Source organism: Eutrigla gurnardus (assembly GCF_963514095.1).
Source record: "Eutrigla gurnardus genome assembly, chromosome: 7".
In the NCBI taxonomy this organism is placed as follows: Eukaryota; Metazoa; Chordata; class Actinopteri; order Perciformes; family Triglidae; genus Eutrigla; species Eutrigla gurnardus.
The window spans coordinates 6155375-6173524 of record NC_139921.1 but is presented as its reverse complement, the minus strand read 5'-3'; the positions used below and the strand labels follow the sequence as shown (position 1 = coordinate 6173524).

Sequence of the window (18150 nt, the reverse complement as noted above, 5' to 3'; positions counted from 1 at the left end):
ACAGTGCAGCGTATAGAAACTTGGTAAATTGAGGAGACAATAATCACTGATCCACGCTCCGAAGCAGAAGATGCTGTTGCCACTCACAGGATAGTTAAAACCCAAAAGCAGAAGAAGAGAAAGTGGACGGGACCAGCAAAGAGGTTTTCAAGCTCACGCAGACACACGATGGAAATGGCGCCCAGCAGAGAGGATGGAGGTCAGGTGTTACAACGGGAAACAGAATACTCTTCAAACCGGCTTTGTACGCAATAAGAGTTTTATTGTTTTCCAGGAAGAATGCCGTACATTTTCTCAACGTGTTGTTTCTGTCATGACATTCGCACCACTACGTAATGCATTCATCGTAATGTAAGCTAGCGTTAGCTCACGGTAGTTTAGGCTCACAGGTCGGACGGAGCTAGGATTTGTTAAATACACTTGAACCGTGTGTATTTGGGCGTGGCCCATGGTAGTTTAAGCGACTAGCGTCTGAAGGAAAGTTGTTTTTCATGAGTGCGACAGCGAGCCGGCCTCTGGGACCACATGGTGCTAACGTGTTAGCTTCCAGGCTAGCTTCACGCTGGTTGTCGCCCGATGCCCCTCATTCCCGCCGTGTTGCTGCTCCACGCTGGGCTTGTTGGAAGCAGCCTCCACATTTGTGCGACATTCTTCCCCCATAGCGTCGCGGTTAAAGTATTTATGTTCATCCAAGTATTTTACAAGAAATACATTTAACTCAACTATTAAAGATCTTATGTTTTGACTGTGGATACAACCTGTGTTTACATTTAACTCAACTATTAAAGATCTTATGTTTTGACTGTGGATACAACCTGTTAGCATTACGTTGAAACCAAGTGCAGTTACTGTATCATACAGATATATCCTATAGGCTGGAGGAAGTCATCCTACAGGACTGTGACACAGTGGGCAGTAGCTGTACTTGCTGATCTTCTGCCCTTGAGCACAGTGTTTACACACACTGCACATCCAGAACTGGTACTCCTGGATCGGCAGACCCGTCACAGTGCATCTGGGTAATTTCTCTTCCGCCCTAAAAGGAAACAATGGAATGAGTTGAAATCAGGGATCTTGCTACAGCAACGAAGCGTGTTGAGCCCTCTTTTGCCAGCTACTCACACAACGAGCCAATTCAACTGTTATACATTGTCTTTACGTTGTCTTCATAGCACTATTATGTTTGTTAATGAGGACTTTTCTTGTGTGACGGCATGGACAGAAGTATGACATTGACGCCTAAGAAAATCTATTGATAACGTGAGCAAAAGTCTTGACTTGTTTTTAGATCCAAACTGATGTGGATTGGCTGAAAGAGATGGCTTCTACTTGTCATCTATTATCTGTTATTTTATTGTAGTCTGAACACTTGAGGGTGCTCCGATAATGTTGTTGAGACGTTGATGTGAACTCACCCCTCTGATGATCCGTACAGCTCCATGGTGTGGCTGTCCGTTGGGGTGTGCTTGGTGAAGATCTCCAGGGCCAGATCCTCATAAAGCTGCCGCTGTTGCGGGCCCAGACTCTCCAGGGACTCCAGCTTGATGAAGGCCTGTGAGCACGTGCCGAAGGCCTTGTTGGATGCGGCGCAGAGGGCGAGCAGAGAGTAGATCTCCACCTCGGGGATGATGTCCTCGTACTCACGCAGGTGAAGGGCTTTGAGAAAAGGGAGAGTTGTAGTGATTCTGCTTGTATTTGTGATAGGAAACTAACTTGATAAAGGACATAGTGGGTCATTCCGTGTCATTTCATCAAATGCCTCCCACCTGACCATCTCAGAATGTCCTTGAGTACAAACACACACTTGTTAATAGGACAAATCCAAAATATTAGGTCTCTACTGTCAACAGTATTCTCATGAAACCTCATTGAATGAAGGGTAGTTTAGACGGTTTTTGGCATCATGCTCTGAAAAGCCATTTTTAAACAGTAATATCTGGAAAACTATCTCACCTGTGGCCTTCAAAATGTTTACAGAGTATATCTGTTACTAATAGCATGACATGAAATTTCGGGGGTGTAGCTCAATGATAACCTAGTATGGTAGGTACTTAAAATGTGGCTTGTTGAAATAAAGTAGTACATTTGAAGAGTAGCTGAGCTCCCATTTTTGCAGATAAAAGACTTCTATCACTTCTGCCTCTATCTCTGGTGTTAGCTTAAACATTCTACAAAATATGGTTTCTCTCAGATGATTAGTTTCACAGATATTAAGGCTCAAAAATGGAAGTAAACACATCTTTGCCCAACTTCAGAGTCATATTCCAAAAAACTGACAACACGTATCTGGTCCAAACGTACTTTTTTTGAAAGATCATATTCTTGTTAAAATCATATTAAAAAATCAGGAGGGTGTTTTGCCTCATTTTGTCGCAGTGATTTTTTAAAATCCTGATATTGGTGGGGTTTTTGTGGCCGTTTTTGGTACTGCATGTCCTAACAGCCCACTAATAAACATCACAGCAGGGCAATTCAATTGTGTTTTTTACCATTTACCAAAGACTTACATGTGACTAAATGCTACTGATAAATTTAGCCTTATGAAAACATTAAAATGCATCACAGTTGTAGTTACAGAGGCAATAAGTCCTTGAATGTGAGTTAAACATGGTGAAAGCAGCTTTTAATGTCTTGAACCATGAACAAACATAGCATAATATTGAAGACTGTACATTTTGTCATACTTTAAGTATATAAATTACACAACCAAATCAAATAATAATCTTAATTTGAGCATAAAGATTTTACATTACAGTAGAAAAGTCTCCAAAGTTTGATATTGAATAACAGTTTGTCTCTATGCTCACTATGAGGGATCACACATTTTTCATCTTTTAGATCCAATTCCTTTGTCACATTCATTAATTTGTCAGTCACTTTACAAATTGTCTAATGTACATCTCTGCTCTGTTGTGCTCATCTTTTTTGATGGCATACATGCACCCAGTTTCTGTAGAGGGAATGTCAATCCTTGCAATTCTATGCTGCAGTGGGACATTGCACATCTTCTCTTCTTGGCCAGTAGAAACTCTTGGCAGGGCCATGTGGGTGCATGAACTGAACCATTACATCTTCATCTGAAACATCTCTGATACTTCCTATCCACCATTTCTGATCATACACACAACTCACATATTGTCTCATAGTGAGCACAGAGACAAACTGTTATTCAATATCAAACTTTGGAGACTTTTCTACTGTAATGTAAAATCTTTATGCTCAAATTAAGATTATTATTTGATTTGGTTGTGTAATTTATATACTTAAAGTATGACAAAATGTACAGTCTTCAATATTATGCTATGTTTGTTCATGGTTCAAGACATTAAAAGCTGCTTTCACCATGTTTAACTCACATTCAAGGACTTATTCCCTCTGTAACTACAACTGTGCTACATTTTAATGTTTTCGTAAGGCTAAATTTATCAGTAGCATTTAGTCACATGTAAGTCTTTGGTAAATGGTAAAAAACACAATTGAATTGCCCTGCTGTGATGTTTATTAGTGGGCTGTTAGGACATGCAGTACCAAAAACGGCCACAAAAACCCCACCAATATCAGGATGTTAAAAAATCACTGCGACAAAATGAGGCAAAACACCCTCCTGATTTTTTAATATGATTTTAACAAGAATATGATCTTTCAAAAAAAGTAAGTTTGGACCTGATACGTGTTGTCAGTTTTTTGGAATATGACTCTGAAGTTGGGCAAAGATGTGTTTACTTCCATTTTTGAGCCTTAATATCTGTGAAACTAATAATCTAAGAGAAACCATATTTTGTAGAATGTTTAAGCTAACACCAGAGATAGAGGCAGAAGTGATAGAAGTCTTTTATCTGCAAAAATGGGAGCTCAGCCACTCTTCAAATGTACTACTTTATTTCAAAAAGCTTCATTTTAAGTACCTACCATACTAGGTTATCATTGAGCTACACCCCTGATATTTCATGTCTGGAGGCTATTAGTAACAGATATACTCTGTAGAAAATTTGAAGGCCACAGGTGAGATAGTTTTCCAGATATTACTGTTTAAAAATGGCTTTTCAGAGTATGATGCCAAAAACCATCTAAACCACCCTTCATTCAATGAGGTTTCATGAGAAAACTATTGACAGTAGAGACCTAATATTTTGGATTTGTCCTATTAACAAGTGTGTCTTTGTACTTGAATTTTTTCAGGACATTCTGAGATGGTCAGGTGGGAAGATTTTCAGAAATTTGATAAATGACACGGAATGACCCTAGTACTATCAAAGTGAAGAAAATGATTTGTGAGAAATACTGTGTGATACTAAGTAAATATTTTTGAGATACTAAGTAAATATTTTTGAGATACTATGTTATTTTTGGGAGATACTAAGTCATTATTTTGAGATACTAAGTCAATATTTTTTAGATACTAAGTCAATATTTTTGAGATACTATGTTAGATACTATGTTATTTTTTTATATAGCACATTCCCTCTGTGGACAGAGGGAATGTGCTATATAAACTATATTATATGTCACAGAATCGACTCTTTGAGTGAGTAATGATGACATGCTCCGGTCCCAGATGACTTGGTACCTGTACGCATGGCGTTCTCCATGAAGCCTTTGTAGAGCTGCCTCTGAGCCAGCAGGAAGAAGTGATACGCCTCGGCTCCACGCCAGGCAGCGTCCACCACACGATTGTCTGAAGAGGTTGCATCTTCCTCCAGCAGCCCAGCCAGTGCAGATGTGGCCTGATTACAGCAGTGTGATATTTCAAGGCTTTCATTAGAAGGAAACATCATCCTCGTGTAAAGACGTATAAACGTTTTAGTACTAATATATCACCTCAGACTTCTTCCCGGTGCCTTTGCTCTGCTGTGACGTCTTCACCTGCTCGTGGTAATCTTCAACCAGACGCGCTGCCAGCACATAAAGTTTCTTCACCCTCAGGGGTTGAGTCCTTTTCTTCGCCTCCTCCTCTGCTATCTGGAACAGACGTGACAGGAGTGGTAGAAATCATGCCCACAAACAAGTTATTCCAGAAGATTAGCTGCATGTCTGAATAAAACATGGAGATTACAGAATAATTACAGTCATAGTATTTTCCCTGTAACCTAAACGTTGGCCTGTAATGAGAAGGTCCCAGTGTGATTGACCTTTATTTACATTATTAACCATTAAAATGCTGCTCTGAGGGGGCTGATGGGAGCTCAAACAATTATAAACGCTTCATTTGAATGTTGAATTTCTCATGAAGCTCCTCAAACGTAACGAGCATGAAAACCTGAGCCTACCTTGAACATGAGTTTGGCTGCATCCAGGAAATGGTGGGCTTTCCGATACAGTTCCACCGCCTCCAGAGTTTTATTCTTCTCTAGAAGATGTGATGCATATTTGGAAAGAAGAGACTTGATCTCCTTCATGTTGTGAGTCCTGGCGAGTTCCACTGCTTTGTTCCACTGTGAGGAAACGACGGCGTTCATTCAAAAGCAAAATTACAACTTCTGCCTGGAGATTTTTAAAAAGGTCATTTGTCAAGCCAATCAGAATCAATAATCACAAAAGCCAGGGTTATAAATGTAACATTTGCTTGAATTTAGCTTTTTTTAATTAAAATGACTGATTGACTCTGCTGCATATCTCTCACAGTCACAGCACAAAAGACCAGGAAACGATTCAAAGTCAAAGTGTGTGTGTGTCTCTCTCTGTGTGTGTGTGTGTGTGTGTGTGTGTGGCTGCTGAGGTACACAACAGTCAAAGTGTGTGTGTGTGTGTGTGTGTGTGTGTGTGTGTGTGTGTGTGTGGCTGCTGAGGTACACAACAGTCAAAGTGTGTGTGTGTGTGTGTGTGTGTGTGTGTGTGTGTGTGAGTGTGAGTGTGTGTGGCTGCTGAGGTACACAACAGTCAAAGTGTGTGTGAGTGTGAGTGTGTGTGTGTGTGGGGCTGCTGAGGTACACAACAGTCAAAGTGTGTGTGTGTCTCTCTGTGTGTGTGTGTGTGTGTGTGTGTGTGTGTGTGTGTGTGTGTGTGTGTGTGTGTGGGGCTGCTGAGGTACACAACAGTCAAAGTGTGTGTGGCTGGTTTTCAGTCTCACCTGGTTCAGGTGGACACAGGTGTCGACAGCAGCTTTGGGTTGGTTGCACTTCAGGTAGGCCTTCACAGCTTGTTCACACATGCCCACCGTGGCAAACATCTGTCCGATATCCTAAAACACAGACATGGAGACGACGGAGCGTCGGCTTTAAGGATTCAGAGTGAAGACTAAAGTTTCTACGTAAAGCTCAAAGAACTCACCGGTAAAAGCTTATGATTCTCCGGCAGCATGGAGGTCAGCTCTTCAAGGCCATCATAATCCTCTAACATGTAGTAACACTCTGCCAGCCTCTCCTGGTTACGACCCTGGAGGTAGTACGACACTGCATTGACCCTTTAAACAGAAAGGATTCATACTTTAAACCTGCAGCTTTGATTATGTGATTGTATTACAACACGTGTGTACATTGTTTCTGCACTCAATACTCTAAACGACCGAAGAATTCAATTTCAATACCACTTCTGTCTGTCAGCAAAGTAGTCTCCAATGGCATTGTATGCCTGTTCCAGCAGAGCATCGTCACAGTCTCCAGAGCCGGTTTTGAGCAGCTGGAGCACCCTGAACCAGTCTCCCAGCTTGATCCGAAGGCTGATGGCAAGGTCCCTACGAGACAGGAATCATCATCACGCCTCAAGAATAACGGAATGAACGCAAACAAGAGCTGAATGAATCACGTTACCTGCGATCCATGTCCAGGTACATCCGCTCGGCCTCCTCAAACCTGCTGAAGTACGCCGCCACCTCCGCCTGTTTCATGGGCTCGCTCTGCAGGTTGCCCAGTCGCTTGACAAACTCGATGCCCTGATAGTCTTTGCAGCGGACGAAGGCCTGTTCAGCCGTCTTCAGATCCAGTTTCTGGAGGGCTGCCTCAGCCAGGAGACGCCTGGCGGGTTCGTAACGGCGAGGGGGAGGTCAGCTGCCATCGCTGGTGCTGCATGGCATGAATCCTAATACCCTCTCTAATATCATTCATTTAGCTAATAAGCTGCTGTCATTCAACAATCCGTGACTCAGTTAAATGTAAATCCATATATGTTTTTTTTTAACCGAATCATTGTCTGTAATCTATTGATCCAGGACGTTATAACCCTGTGAGACCGATACAACGGTTATCCTTTAAGTGATGGTTCGGAGTAAAACACACCCTAGGTCATTTCCACCATGACATCCAGCCAAACACCCCCTCCGAAGCATTTTGAGCGATGGTCAACAATGGGTAAGATAGGGCGATCAGCCGAATGGCTTAGTACTGGTACATTATGTATATCTGGTCAATTACCCCACTAATAATGCATGGAATGTTACCAAACCTCTGCAGTAGTACACATAGGGTCTGTACTCACAAAACCAGGCATTTGTAAGTTTGTAAGTCAATCATTTATAAAAATTCAGCTAAACTTTTTCATACTCTCGCATGAAACTCGCGTCACAGAAACAGCTTGGTAAACACGGCGCTAGCGTTAGCATCCGAGGATAGAAGCTATCAGACAAGTGTTCTTTTAAATAAACTCCTGATGTACTTACAAACTTTCACATGCCTGGTTTTGTGAGTACAGACTCTATGTGTACTACTGCAGAGGTTTGGTAACATTCCATGCATTATTAGTGGGGTAATTTACCAGATATACATAATGTACCATAGCGCTAGTACTAAGCCATTCGGCTGATAGCCCTATCTTACCCATTGTTGACCATCACTAAAATGCTTCTGAGGGGGTGTTTGGCTGGATGTCATGGTGGAAATTTTACTCCAAACCATCACTTTAAATCACAGACTTGAACTGGCTCCTGGAAACTGACTGATCTTCTGATCAGCAGGAGAGAGCTCACAAGAAAAAGGCTAATTCACTGACACTAACCTGACCCGGCAACAAAGTTAAATGATCATTTCAACACACGATTTAGGAATCGAGAATTGATTTTGCTGCTTCGTTTTGATTGATTAGATGACCTGTAAACGAGACGCCCACATATGTTCTTGTATAATGAAAGGACAGCGTTTAAACTTTAAGTCATGTTTTTGAGTGAAAAGTTTGGATGAAATCGTTGTACCAGAGTCTTGGGTGAGGATTGTCTTCAATGAACTGTGAGGCATCTTCAATCCCCACTTTCTCAATCAATGCACGGCTGTCTCTCAGGGAGCGGATTTCAAAGTTGATGAGGTTGTCTTTGTTCGGCCTCTCTGGATCCTGACGAGTACAAACTGCATCGTCAGCACTTTCAAGGTACAACAAGTGAGTTGTGAAAAAGCCTCCTATTATGCCTGTTAACACTATAAAGGGGTTCTCATTTTGCAATCAGCTGTCAACAGAAAATATCAAGACAAGTTATCATTTATATAAATATGTCAATACACCATCTTTAGGACAAGTTTGTATATCAATCACTGAACCCGTGTTACCTAGAATATTGTTTTCTTTTTGCATGCAGTGAAGGAAGAAAAGTCCTTGGAGAAAAAAAGCAGAAAGGTTTTGATGAAATGAATACAGCAACGCTATATGAAAACATCCGTTGGTGGGAGGGTTTGGTCTTTTAATTCACCAAGAATTTTCTGTTTTTGGATTCTTGGGTTACGTGGAGGCATGAAGAGAGTTTTGAAGGTAACACATGGTGAGTAACTGATATACAAATGTACAGGCGATTATTTTGGGCTGTTTTCTGTCAAAGGTTTACCTTCATGATTTCATCAAGCAGGACAGATTTGATTTCCAGGTCTTCAAAGTTGCAAATGTATCCAGACGTTTGGATGGGTTCCTGTTGTTTATTTAAATACAATACATGGTTACAAGAGTTGCTTGTTCCTGGGTGGAAATCATGTGTGTTCTAGTCCTGCTCAATGTGTAAAGTGTCCTGATGTGATACGACACTATAAATTAAATGGATTGAAATTGATTCACTAAATGTTGCTGAGCCCTCACCTCTGGGTCCAGGTTCCTGAAGACGTACATCCTGGTCTTCTCCATCATGGCAAACAGATCAGGATTATCGTGCGCCCACTTCATGTCCCAAACATCCTTCCGCTCAAACTTGGAAGGGCCTGCAGACGCCTGGTTCCCTGCGCCGTCATCTGTGGAGGCACGGACTTCCAGGTCCAACAACGTCAGCACGCCTGCAATGTCGATTATGGCCAGACGACTAAAGAGAATAATACCATCATTTATATGAAGAATTCAACAGCATTCAAAGAATTCTGTACAGCAAAGAGTTTAATTATCATAACACCAATCAATACATCAATACATCAATACATCAATACATGAATACATGAATACATCAATACATGCCTGGAGTTGCAGTTCAAGGACAGATAGTAGGCTCTGTTGTTCAAAGTGTATTTCTGGATGAGAACAACATTTGGGAGGCTGTATCTGTGGATGGTGCCAGACTCACGGCCCTGTACACACACACACACACACACACACACACACACACACACACACACACACACACACACACACACGCACACACACACACACACAGACACACACACACACACACACACACACACACACACACAGACACACACACAGACACACAGACACACACACACACACACACACACAGACACAGACACACACACACACAGACACACACACACACACACACACACAGACACACACACAGACACACAGACACACACACACACACACACACACAGACACAGACACACACACACACACACACAGACACACACACACACACACAGACACAGACACACAGACACACACACACACAGACAGACACACACACACACACACACAGACACAGACACACACACACACACACACAGACACAGACACAGACACAGACACACACAGACACACAGACACACACACACACACAGACACACACACACACACACACACACAGACACAGACACACACACACACACACAGACACACAGACACACACACACACAGACACACACACACAGACACACACACACACACACACGCACAGACACAGACAGACACAGACACACACACACACACACACAAACAGACACACACACACGCACAGACACAGACAGACACACACACACACACACAGGCACACACACACACACACACACACACACACACACACACACACACACTGTTGTACATGAGCTGCATGATTAATAGTAGAATGGAAACAGAGAGGTACATACCACAATCAGGCTCTTATCTGTTGCTGTAATACAACAAATGGGATCTCGAGTTGCCTGAAACACAACAGAAACACACGGGAACCATGACGACATATTCAATGATCTAGTAAAAAAATCTCTTTATTCTCATTGATATTATTTATTTTGGAGCCAACAATCAAATCATATTTAGTCGTTTATATATGTTTAGTAAATCAATGACATTGAGTAGTTTATATATGTTTAATAAATCAATGATATTGAGTAGTTGTTACGTGTCCCTCCTGTTCCTGTTCTATTATCTGTTAACTGTGCCCAGGTGTAGGTCCTGAGTGGGAGGCGGGGCCTCCCCTATAAAAACCCTACACACCTGCCATGGCGGCGACTTCTCACCGAGAGATTTGCTGGACGCGTTCGCCTTGTTACCTGCCGGTTCACCCGAGTCCATTCCCCTCTCGTTGCCGTTACCAGCGCTATTTGTATTTTTCGGCATAATTGTTTGCCTGTTTCGTTATACGACCATTTTTCTGTTAATAAATCCCCCTAGATTTTGAGCCCTTTGTGTTGTCCTCTTATGTTCGGTTTTCAGCCGTAACATAATTGGGGGCTCGTCCGTTCTTTAATTGGACCATTTTTATTAAGGCTATTTTTGGCGTTTGGCGAGGCATTTTTTTCAAGAAGATCCAACGACGTTTGCAGGTTTTGGCAATTCTGTTTTTGCATACACCCTTAGTTAGATAGTCTGTTTGTTTTCTGCTTTACTTTTGGGTGGTAGCCCTATTTAGCACGCCCGGGTTTGATGATTGATCGATCATGGTCTTTTGTTGAGCGGACGGGCCTGCACGCTAGGTATCGGAACCACCTGAAGACTTTAGACAGTGAGGTAGTTAGGGCTGTTTTGTTTTGCTTTACCTCTTTTTGAAGTTACCAATTATCTACTGGGTGTGGAAGCTTTCTAATTGCCGTTTTATAATACAAGTCGTTTTTTTTATAAGTTCTATGAACTTTGTTTGAATTGCACAATTGAAGACGTGGGCCGATATTTGGTGTCTTGCCAGCCTAGTACTGGTGTTTCGTGCCTATTATTCGTTTATTCCAGCCGTGCTGGTATTTCGTGCTCTACAAGGCTTTTTGTAGGTGAACCTGTGGTTATATTTTGTGTGACCACTTTTTGAATTTTGAAACTGATATTCGTTTTGTAGCCTTTGAATCAGTTTTTCAAAATTGATATTCGATTTTCTAATAATATTTAGTTATCGAATCTTATTTAATTTAATGACATTTGGCGTATCAAAATGCACTAAGGAGCTTGAGCTCCAAATTCGTTTACAGGAGCTCACCTTACGTGAAAAGGAGCTTGAGCATGAGCATGAAAAATTGCGTGTTTCAGCTCGACAAGAAGAGCTGAAAAACACCTTAGAATTAAAACGAATGGAATATGAATCTAGAAGGTGGAGTCAAGCGGTGCCACGTGATGAGTTTCAAGTCAGTCGGTACATTAAAATGGTACCCGACTTCACTGGTAAAGAGGTGGAGAAATATTTCCCTCATTTCGAAAGGGTTGCAATAACTTTAGAGTGGCCTAAGCAATATTGGACGCTCCTACTGCAGTGTGTGCTGAAAGGCAGAGCTCAGGAGGTTTACTCTGTCCTTCCTCTTGAGGATAGTGCGGATTATGATAAAGTAAAAGCTGCAATCTTAGATGCCTATCAATTAGTACCAGAGGCATACAGACAGAAATTCCGTCATTATAAGAGAACCGAGAGACAGACTTATGTGGAATTTGCTGCAGAGAAGACAACTTTATTTGATAGATGGTGCCAGTCAGAAGGGGTTAATTCCATGGGCAAACTCAAGGAGTTAATCCTAGTTGAGGACTTTCGGAACTGTTTACCTGATAATGTGTCTATTTATGTTGCCGAGCAGAAAGCGGAGACGATCTCACAAGCGGCCTGTCTCGCGGATCAATATGCGTTAACCCATCGTGTGTATAAGGATCGAAATCGTGGTAAGAGCCAATCTCCTGCATTTAATTCTTTTTACAAAACAAGGCCATTCGATTCGAGAATTCAGAGTCCATCTGATTCAAAGAGTCCAAGCGTTCCAGTCGAAGCGGAGCAGAGATTTTGCAACTATTGCAAAAACTCCGGGCATCTTAAATCCGAATGTTTTAAACTAAAAAGGAGGCAGGAAAAATCGGTTGGCTTAGTCGCAACAGCAAGGCAAGATAGTCTCTCTCTTAAACCCGTCGGCACTGCACTCGTGAAGGCTCCGTCTACCTACGAGCCTTTCCTCACTGATGGGATTATATCAGTCGCTGATGGTCATTCTGCGCCTGTGCGCATTTTACGCGATACGGGTGCGGCCCAAAGCTTCATTTTACGGGACCTCTTGCCGTTGTCTGAGGAAACTGCCACTGGCAGTAGTGTTCTTGTCCAAGGGATTGAGATGGGGATCATGAAGGTGCCTCTTCATCGCGTGCGCCTGAAGTCCGATTTAGTCTGTGGCGAGGTAGTTGTGGGGGTAAGATCCTCATTTCCCATTCCTTCGGTGAACTTTATACTGGGCAACGACATTGCAGGCTCGAAAGTGTGGAGTCGAGGTGAAGTACTGCCTGAAGTGATTGCTGCACCACCCGCGCCAGTGGGCATAGATGATTGTGCACAAAAGTTCCCAGATGTGTTTCCTGCCCGTAAAAAGTTACAATCAGTTTCTCCCGTTGACATTGACTTAAGTGACAGCTTTCTAGCCCAGCCTGAAAAGTGTGACAGACTTTTTGAGAAGCTAGAGCAGTCTGTTCCTAAAGTTAAAATCATTCAAAATGACACTGCTAATATTTCATTGTCACGTGATAAATTGATATTGTTGCAAAAGTCTGATGCCACTCTTGTACCTTGTCACCAGGCTGCGCTATCGGATCCTAAAGGTGCGTCGGGGCCGTGCGCATTCTTCATTAAGGACGGTGTTCTAATGAGAATGTGGAGACCGCGCCTTGACGAAGACTGGGGCACGGTGTATCAAATTGTGATTCCAACTGAGTATAGGACCGAGATTCTCAGTGTTGCGCATGATGGTCTAGCCGGTCACATGGGCGTGACAAAAACATATAATCGGATACTCCAACACTTCTTTTGGCCAGGTTTGAAGCGTGACGTTGCCGGGTATTGTAAATCGTGCCACATCTGTCAGGTGAGTGGCAAGCCGAACCAGGCAATTCCACCTGCACCCTTGCAACCAATACCTGCCATTGGTGATCCTTTTGAACATGTAATAATTGATTGTGTGGGTCCGCTACCGCGGTCGCGGAGCGGCTACCAATATTTATTAACTGTAATGTGCACTGCCACTCGTTTCCCGGAGGCTATTCCTCTTAGGAAAATTACTACACGATCCGTGACTAGGGCTTTATTAAAGTTCTTTGCATTCGTTGGTCTGCCAAGGGTCATTCAAAGTGATAGAGGAACGAATTTCACTGCGAAAATGTTTTCACTAGTGATGAAGTCGCTCCACATTAAACATCACACTTCTAGCGCTTTCCACCCGGAGTCCCAGGGCGCTTTAGAACGTTATCACCAATCGTTCAAGTCCATGGTGCGGGCCTATTGCCTTGAAGTCGGTGGAGATTGGGAGGAGGCTGTGCCTTGGCTGCTTTTCGCATCGCGGGAAGTAGTGCAAGAGTCACTGGGATTCAGTCCCGCTGAATTATTGTTTTCCCATAACGTGCGCACTCCGTTAGCGGTATTAAAGGAACAGTGGTTGAGTGCACCTAGCTCTCGTAGTGTTGTTAAATTTGTTAATGACTTTCGTTCCAGGCTACACAGAGCTCGTGAACTCGCCCGGCAGAACCTCCAGGAGGCGCAATCTAAGATGAAAGCCTGGTACGACCGAAAAGCACGGTCTCGTTCGTTCGTGTCTGGTGACAAGGTACTTGTGCTGCTCCCTGTGCCTGGCGCTGTATTTCAGGCCAGATACAGTGGGCCGTATACAATAAAAGAGAAGTTGTCGGACCTCGATTATGTACTGTCCACTCCAGACAGGCGACAGCCCACTCGGGTGTGCCATATCAATATGCTTAAGCCATATTTCGGTCGTGAGTCGCCCAGCCAGTCTGTGTCCGACGACTCGGCCACTCTGCTCGCTGCGCTGACCGCGAACGAAGACAGCGTTGCGGCCCCCTCACGGTCGATTATCATGGGTCGCTTGGAAAACTCCGGAATGTTGGCTGTCCTTGAGGAACAGCTACCGCATTTAACCGACACACAAAAGAATGACATGGTTGCTTTGATTCGTGATTTTCCCGAGCTAACAGGAGATGTCCCAACAGTAACCTCAGTGTTAAAACATGACATTGATGTCGGGACATCCGCTCCTATTAAACAGCATCCGTACAGGGTTAATCCGGCGAAACGTAACCTGTTAAAAAAAGAAGTTGATTACATGCTCTCCAATAATATCGCTGAACACAGCTCGAGTCCATGGAGTTCTCCTTGTCTTTTAGTTCTTAAAAGTGATGAATCACACCGCTTTTGCACTGATTACAGGCGCGTCAATGCTGTAACCATTCCTGACAGTTATCCGCTGCCGCGAATGGACGACTGTGTTGACCGTGTTGGCTCCGCGAGGTTCGTCACTAAGCTGGACCTCCTAAAAGGTTACTGGCAGGTTCAACTGACGGACCGAGCTAAGAAGATCTCTGCTTTTGTCACTCCTGACTCGTTCCTGCAATACAAAGTCATGGCATTTGGGATGCGTAACGCACCAGCTTGCTTCCAAAGGCTGGTGAACATCATAACGCAGGGCATGACAGAGTGTGCAGCATATTTGGACGATCTGATTCTATACAGCGAATCGTGGTCTGTTCATCTCCAGCAGCTTAGGGAGCTTTTCTGTCGACTGTCCAAAGCGAACCTCACCCTCAATCTCGCGAAATGTGAGTTCGGCAAAGCCACCGTTAAGTACTTGGGTCGGGTTGTTGGTAATGGCCATGTACTCCCCGTGATGGCCAAGGTAGCAGCCGTCCAAGGCTACCCAGTGCCTGTTAACCGTCATGAGCTGCAACGTTTTCTTGGGATGGTCGGGTATTATCGTGACTTTTGCGTTAACTTCTCGTCTGTTGTGGCTCCTCTCACTGACATACTGAGTCCCAAAGTGGATTATGTGTGGTCTGAGGCATGTCAGAAAGCCTTCGAGAACGTTAAAGGTCTTCTGCTCTCTACCCCTGTTCTCGCCGCTCCCGATTACAATAGCCCTTTTAGTTTGGCCGTGGACGCGAGCGACGTCGGGGCGGGAGCTGTCCTTTTACAGCGCGGCGCTGATGACCTCGACCACCCTGTATCGTACTTTTCCAAAAAGTTCAGCAGTGCCCATCGAAATTATTCCACCATCGAGAAAGAGACCCTGGGCCCTAGTTTCGTAGACCGGCGCAGGGTGGCGCAGCCGGCGCAGTGCAAGTTTCGACCCGCGCAGCCTTGCGCACCGTCAGTTTGGCAGTTTGGTGGATCGCCTGCGCCAAGATGGGTGTGGCGGCGCAGCAGGGGGAGGCGTCACAGATTCAGCTTGGCGTAGCGGAAGTTTCGTGGCAAAAAGCCTCGCCGAGACTGCGCTGAAAGCTCGCCAGCTCCAACCTGGTCTACTTTCGGCGCAAGGCGTAAGGCGTAAATAAAGTCCATTCATTCAATGCGAATCACAGCTGGCGGATCGGAAGTTTGGTTGACGGCGCGCAGTGCGCACACGTCACCGAGACCTCACAGGCAGGTTTCCACAGTTCCAGGCACATTTACATGCAATAAATAATCACAACAAACACTATTTAATGCAACTAACTGAATCAACACGTGAATTTATATCTATATAGATTGTCCCGTCACATCTGACGTCAGATCAAAGGCGGATGGCACGCGTAACGGAAACTCAGCCTCTCGGACCAAAACATCTCCCTCTCTCTCTCCTGTTTTTTATAATATCGGCATTGTTATTATTATGATACGCGCGCACAGCGGCGGCGCTGCTTCTGTCATCGGGTTGTCAAGTGACGGAACTTGCACTGAACCTCCCCTAACGCATTAAAGGAGAGGAGAGGAGCTCATTTGATTGGTGAAGATCTGAATCGGCTGTGTTTATCCCAGTCCACGCCTCGTCTCCTCCTCGTCTCCCACTCACGCCTTCTTCTCCTCCCTCTTTCCCACTTGCGCCGGTGGGCGAGTCGGGAGGTGTGCCTGCGCGAGCCTGCGCCGGCCTGCGCGGTGCACGAAACTTGCAAAGTCCAGGCGGACACACCCCGTCGGCGCGGCGCAGGTGCGCTGAAAGCTGACTGCGCCTGGTCTACGAAACTAGGGCCCCCTGTCTCTGGTCTTAGCACTTCAACATTTTGAAGTTTACTTGGGTGGGTCGTCTCATCCCATCTTGGTCTACACTGACCACGACCCACTCAAGTTTCTCAACCGCATGTACAATTCAAACCAACGGCTCATGCGGTGGAGTTTAATTTTGCAGCCGTTTTTTCTTCAAATTGTCCACGTCCGTGGAAAAGATAACGTACTGGCTGACGCGTTATCTAGATGTAGTAATTAACAGCGGCAACGTTAAATTTCAGTTCCGTTACTCTTGTTGAGAGAATCTTAGTTCAACCCTTACATTTGACGCGCTGTTAAACATTAAATAGATAAGACTATTTAAACCTTGTAAGTATAGTATGCACTATGCATTCCTGTTTTATTTTTTTTTTCTTAGCTTGAGACTTCAAATTTTTTTCGTAACTGATAACATGTCTCGCAGGCAGTGGCCTGCAGTTTGAGTTAAATTGAATAGCCTACTCGTTAAAATAAATTAATTGAAAAGTAGGTATTGGCACAAGTATGAATGCATCACGATTAAAGTGGAGCCTAGTTGCAAGTGCAACTCAGTTAAGTATTGTGGGCCGATATTTGGTGTTTTTGAATGGTGCTACTACATAGATTTAGTGAAAAGTGATGACCTGTGCCGTGCTCTTCCCCATGGGCACAGTGCACAGTATATATATATTTTTTTGATATCTGTTTAATTATGAAGTCTTTAAAAAGTTGTTGTTGATGTTGTACGTGATCGTACCGTAAATGGCGACAAGTCACCATCTTAAGGGGGGGAGTGTTACGTGTCCCTCCTGTTCCTGTTCTATTATCTGTTAACTGTGCCCAGGTGTAGGTCCTGAGTGGGAGGCGGGGCCTCCCCTATAAAAACCCTACACACCTGCCATGGCGGCGACTTCTCACCGAGAGATTTGCTGGACGCGTTCGCCTTGTTACCTGCCGGTTCACCCGAGTCCATTCCCCTCTCGTTGCCGTTACCAGCGCTATTTGTATTTTTCGGCATAATTGTTTGCCTGTTTCGTTATACGACCATTTTTCTGTTAATAAATCCCCCTAGATTTTGAGCCCTTTGTGTTGTCCTCTTATGTTTTCAGCCGTAACAGTAGTTTATATATGTTTAGTAAATCAATGATATTGAGTAGTTTATATATGTTTAGTAAATCAATGATATTGAGTAGTTTATATATTGTCACGGCCCTAGAGGGGTGCCCGTGTTACTGCTCACTCATGGAGGTGCAGAGTTCCTCCAGGGCACTAGGGGTCTCTTGTTTGGTTTCAGGCCGAGTCTAGAGAGGAGGCAGAGCTGGCTGCTGATTGGCTTGCACCAAGGGCCCGGTGTAACCCAACTGTTTAAATCTGAGGAGCTGCCAGTCTTCTCCCTCTCTCTACCCTGATGCCTGCATCCCGCTTTGCCCCTGCCTGATCGCAGGCCAGATGCTGGCTGGGGCTTCTTGATTATTTGTGTTGTGCCTTATTTTCCTTAGTTTGTAGATCTACAATTTTGTACATAGTATTTTTTGTAAATAAATTATTCATTGTTGTTCTGCAACCCCTCTGGTGTCCTCCTATCTTGTCCAGTTCATGAGCCAGACTGTGACAATATGTTTAGT

The 18150-nt window shown here is 44.1% G+C and overlaps 1 protein-coding gene and 1 pseudogene across 2 annotated transcripts in view; one reads left to right on the top strand and one right to left on the bottom strand.

Annotated features, from left to right (window-relative positions):
• Positions 1-226: 226 nt before the first annotated feature.
• The window catches only part of LOC311015857 (WD repeat-containing protein 35-like), a gene marked incomplete at its 5' end in the record, with an annotated part of 30184 nt that continues 12260 nt past the window's right edge, over positions 227-18150 (bottom strand). The window contains 14 exons of the mRNA XM_084013298.1: positions 227-1036; positions 1416-1656; positions 4568-4724; positions 4819-4959; positions 5268-5432; positions 6068-6178; positions 6268-6400; positions 6524-6670; positions 6747-6950; positions 8120-8256; positions 8741-8821; positions 8986-9202; positions 9352-9461; positions 10218-10271. Of these exons, the coding sequence (XP_083869424.1) occupies positions 886-1036; positions 1416-1656; positions 4568-4724; positions 4819-4959; positions 5268-5432; positions 6068-6178; positions 6268-6400; positions 6524-6670; positions 6747-6950; positions 8120-8256; positions 8741-8821; positions 8986-9202; positions 9352-9461; positions 10218-10271 (2049 nt within the window). The 3' untranslated portion in view covers positions 227-885. The remainder of the gene's footprint in view (positions 1037-1415; positions 1657-4567; positions 4725-4818; positions 4960-5267; positions 5433-6067; positions 6179-6267; positions 6401-6523; positions 6671-6746; positions 6951-8119; positions 8257-8740; positions 8822-8985; positions 9203-9351; positions 9462-10217; positions 10272-18150) is intronic.
• Positions 9473-10175, top strand: LOC311015827 (annotated as a pseudogene). Its single transcript has one exon. The product of its transcript is annotated as an uncharacterized misc_RNA (transcript).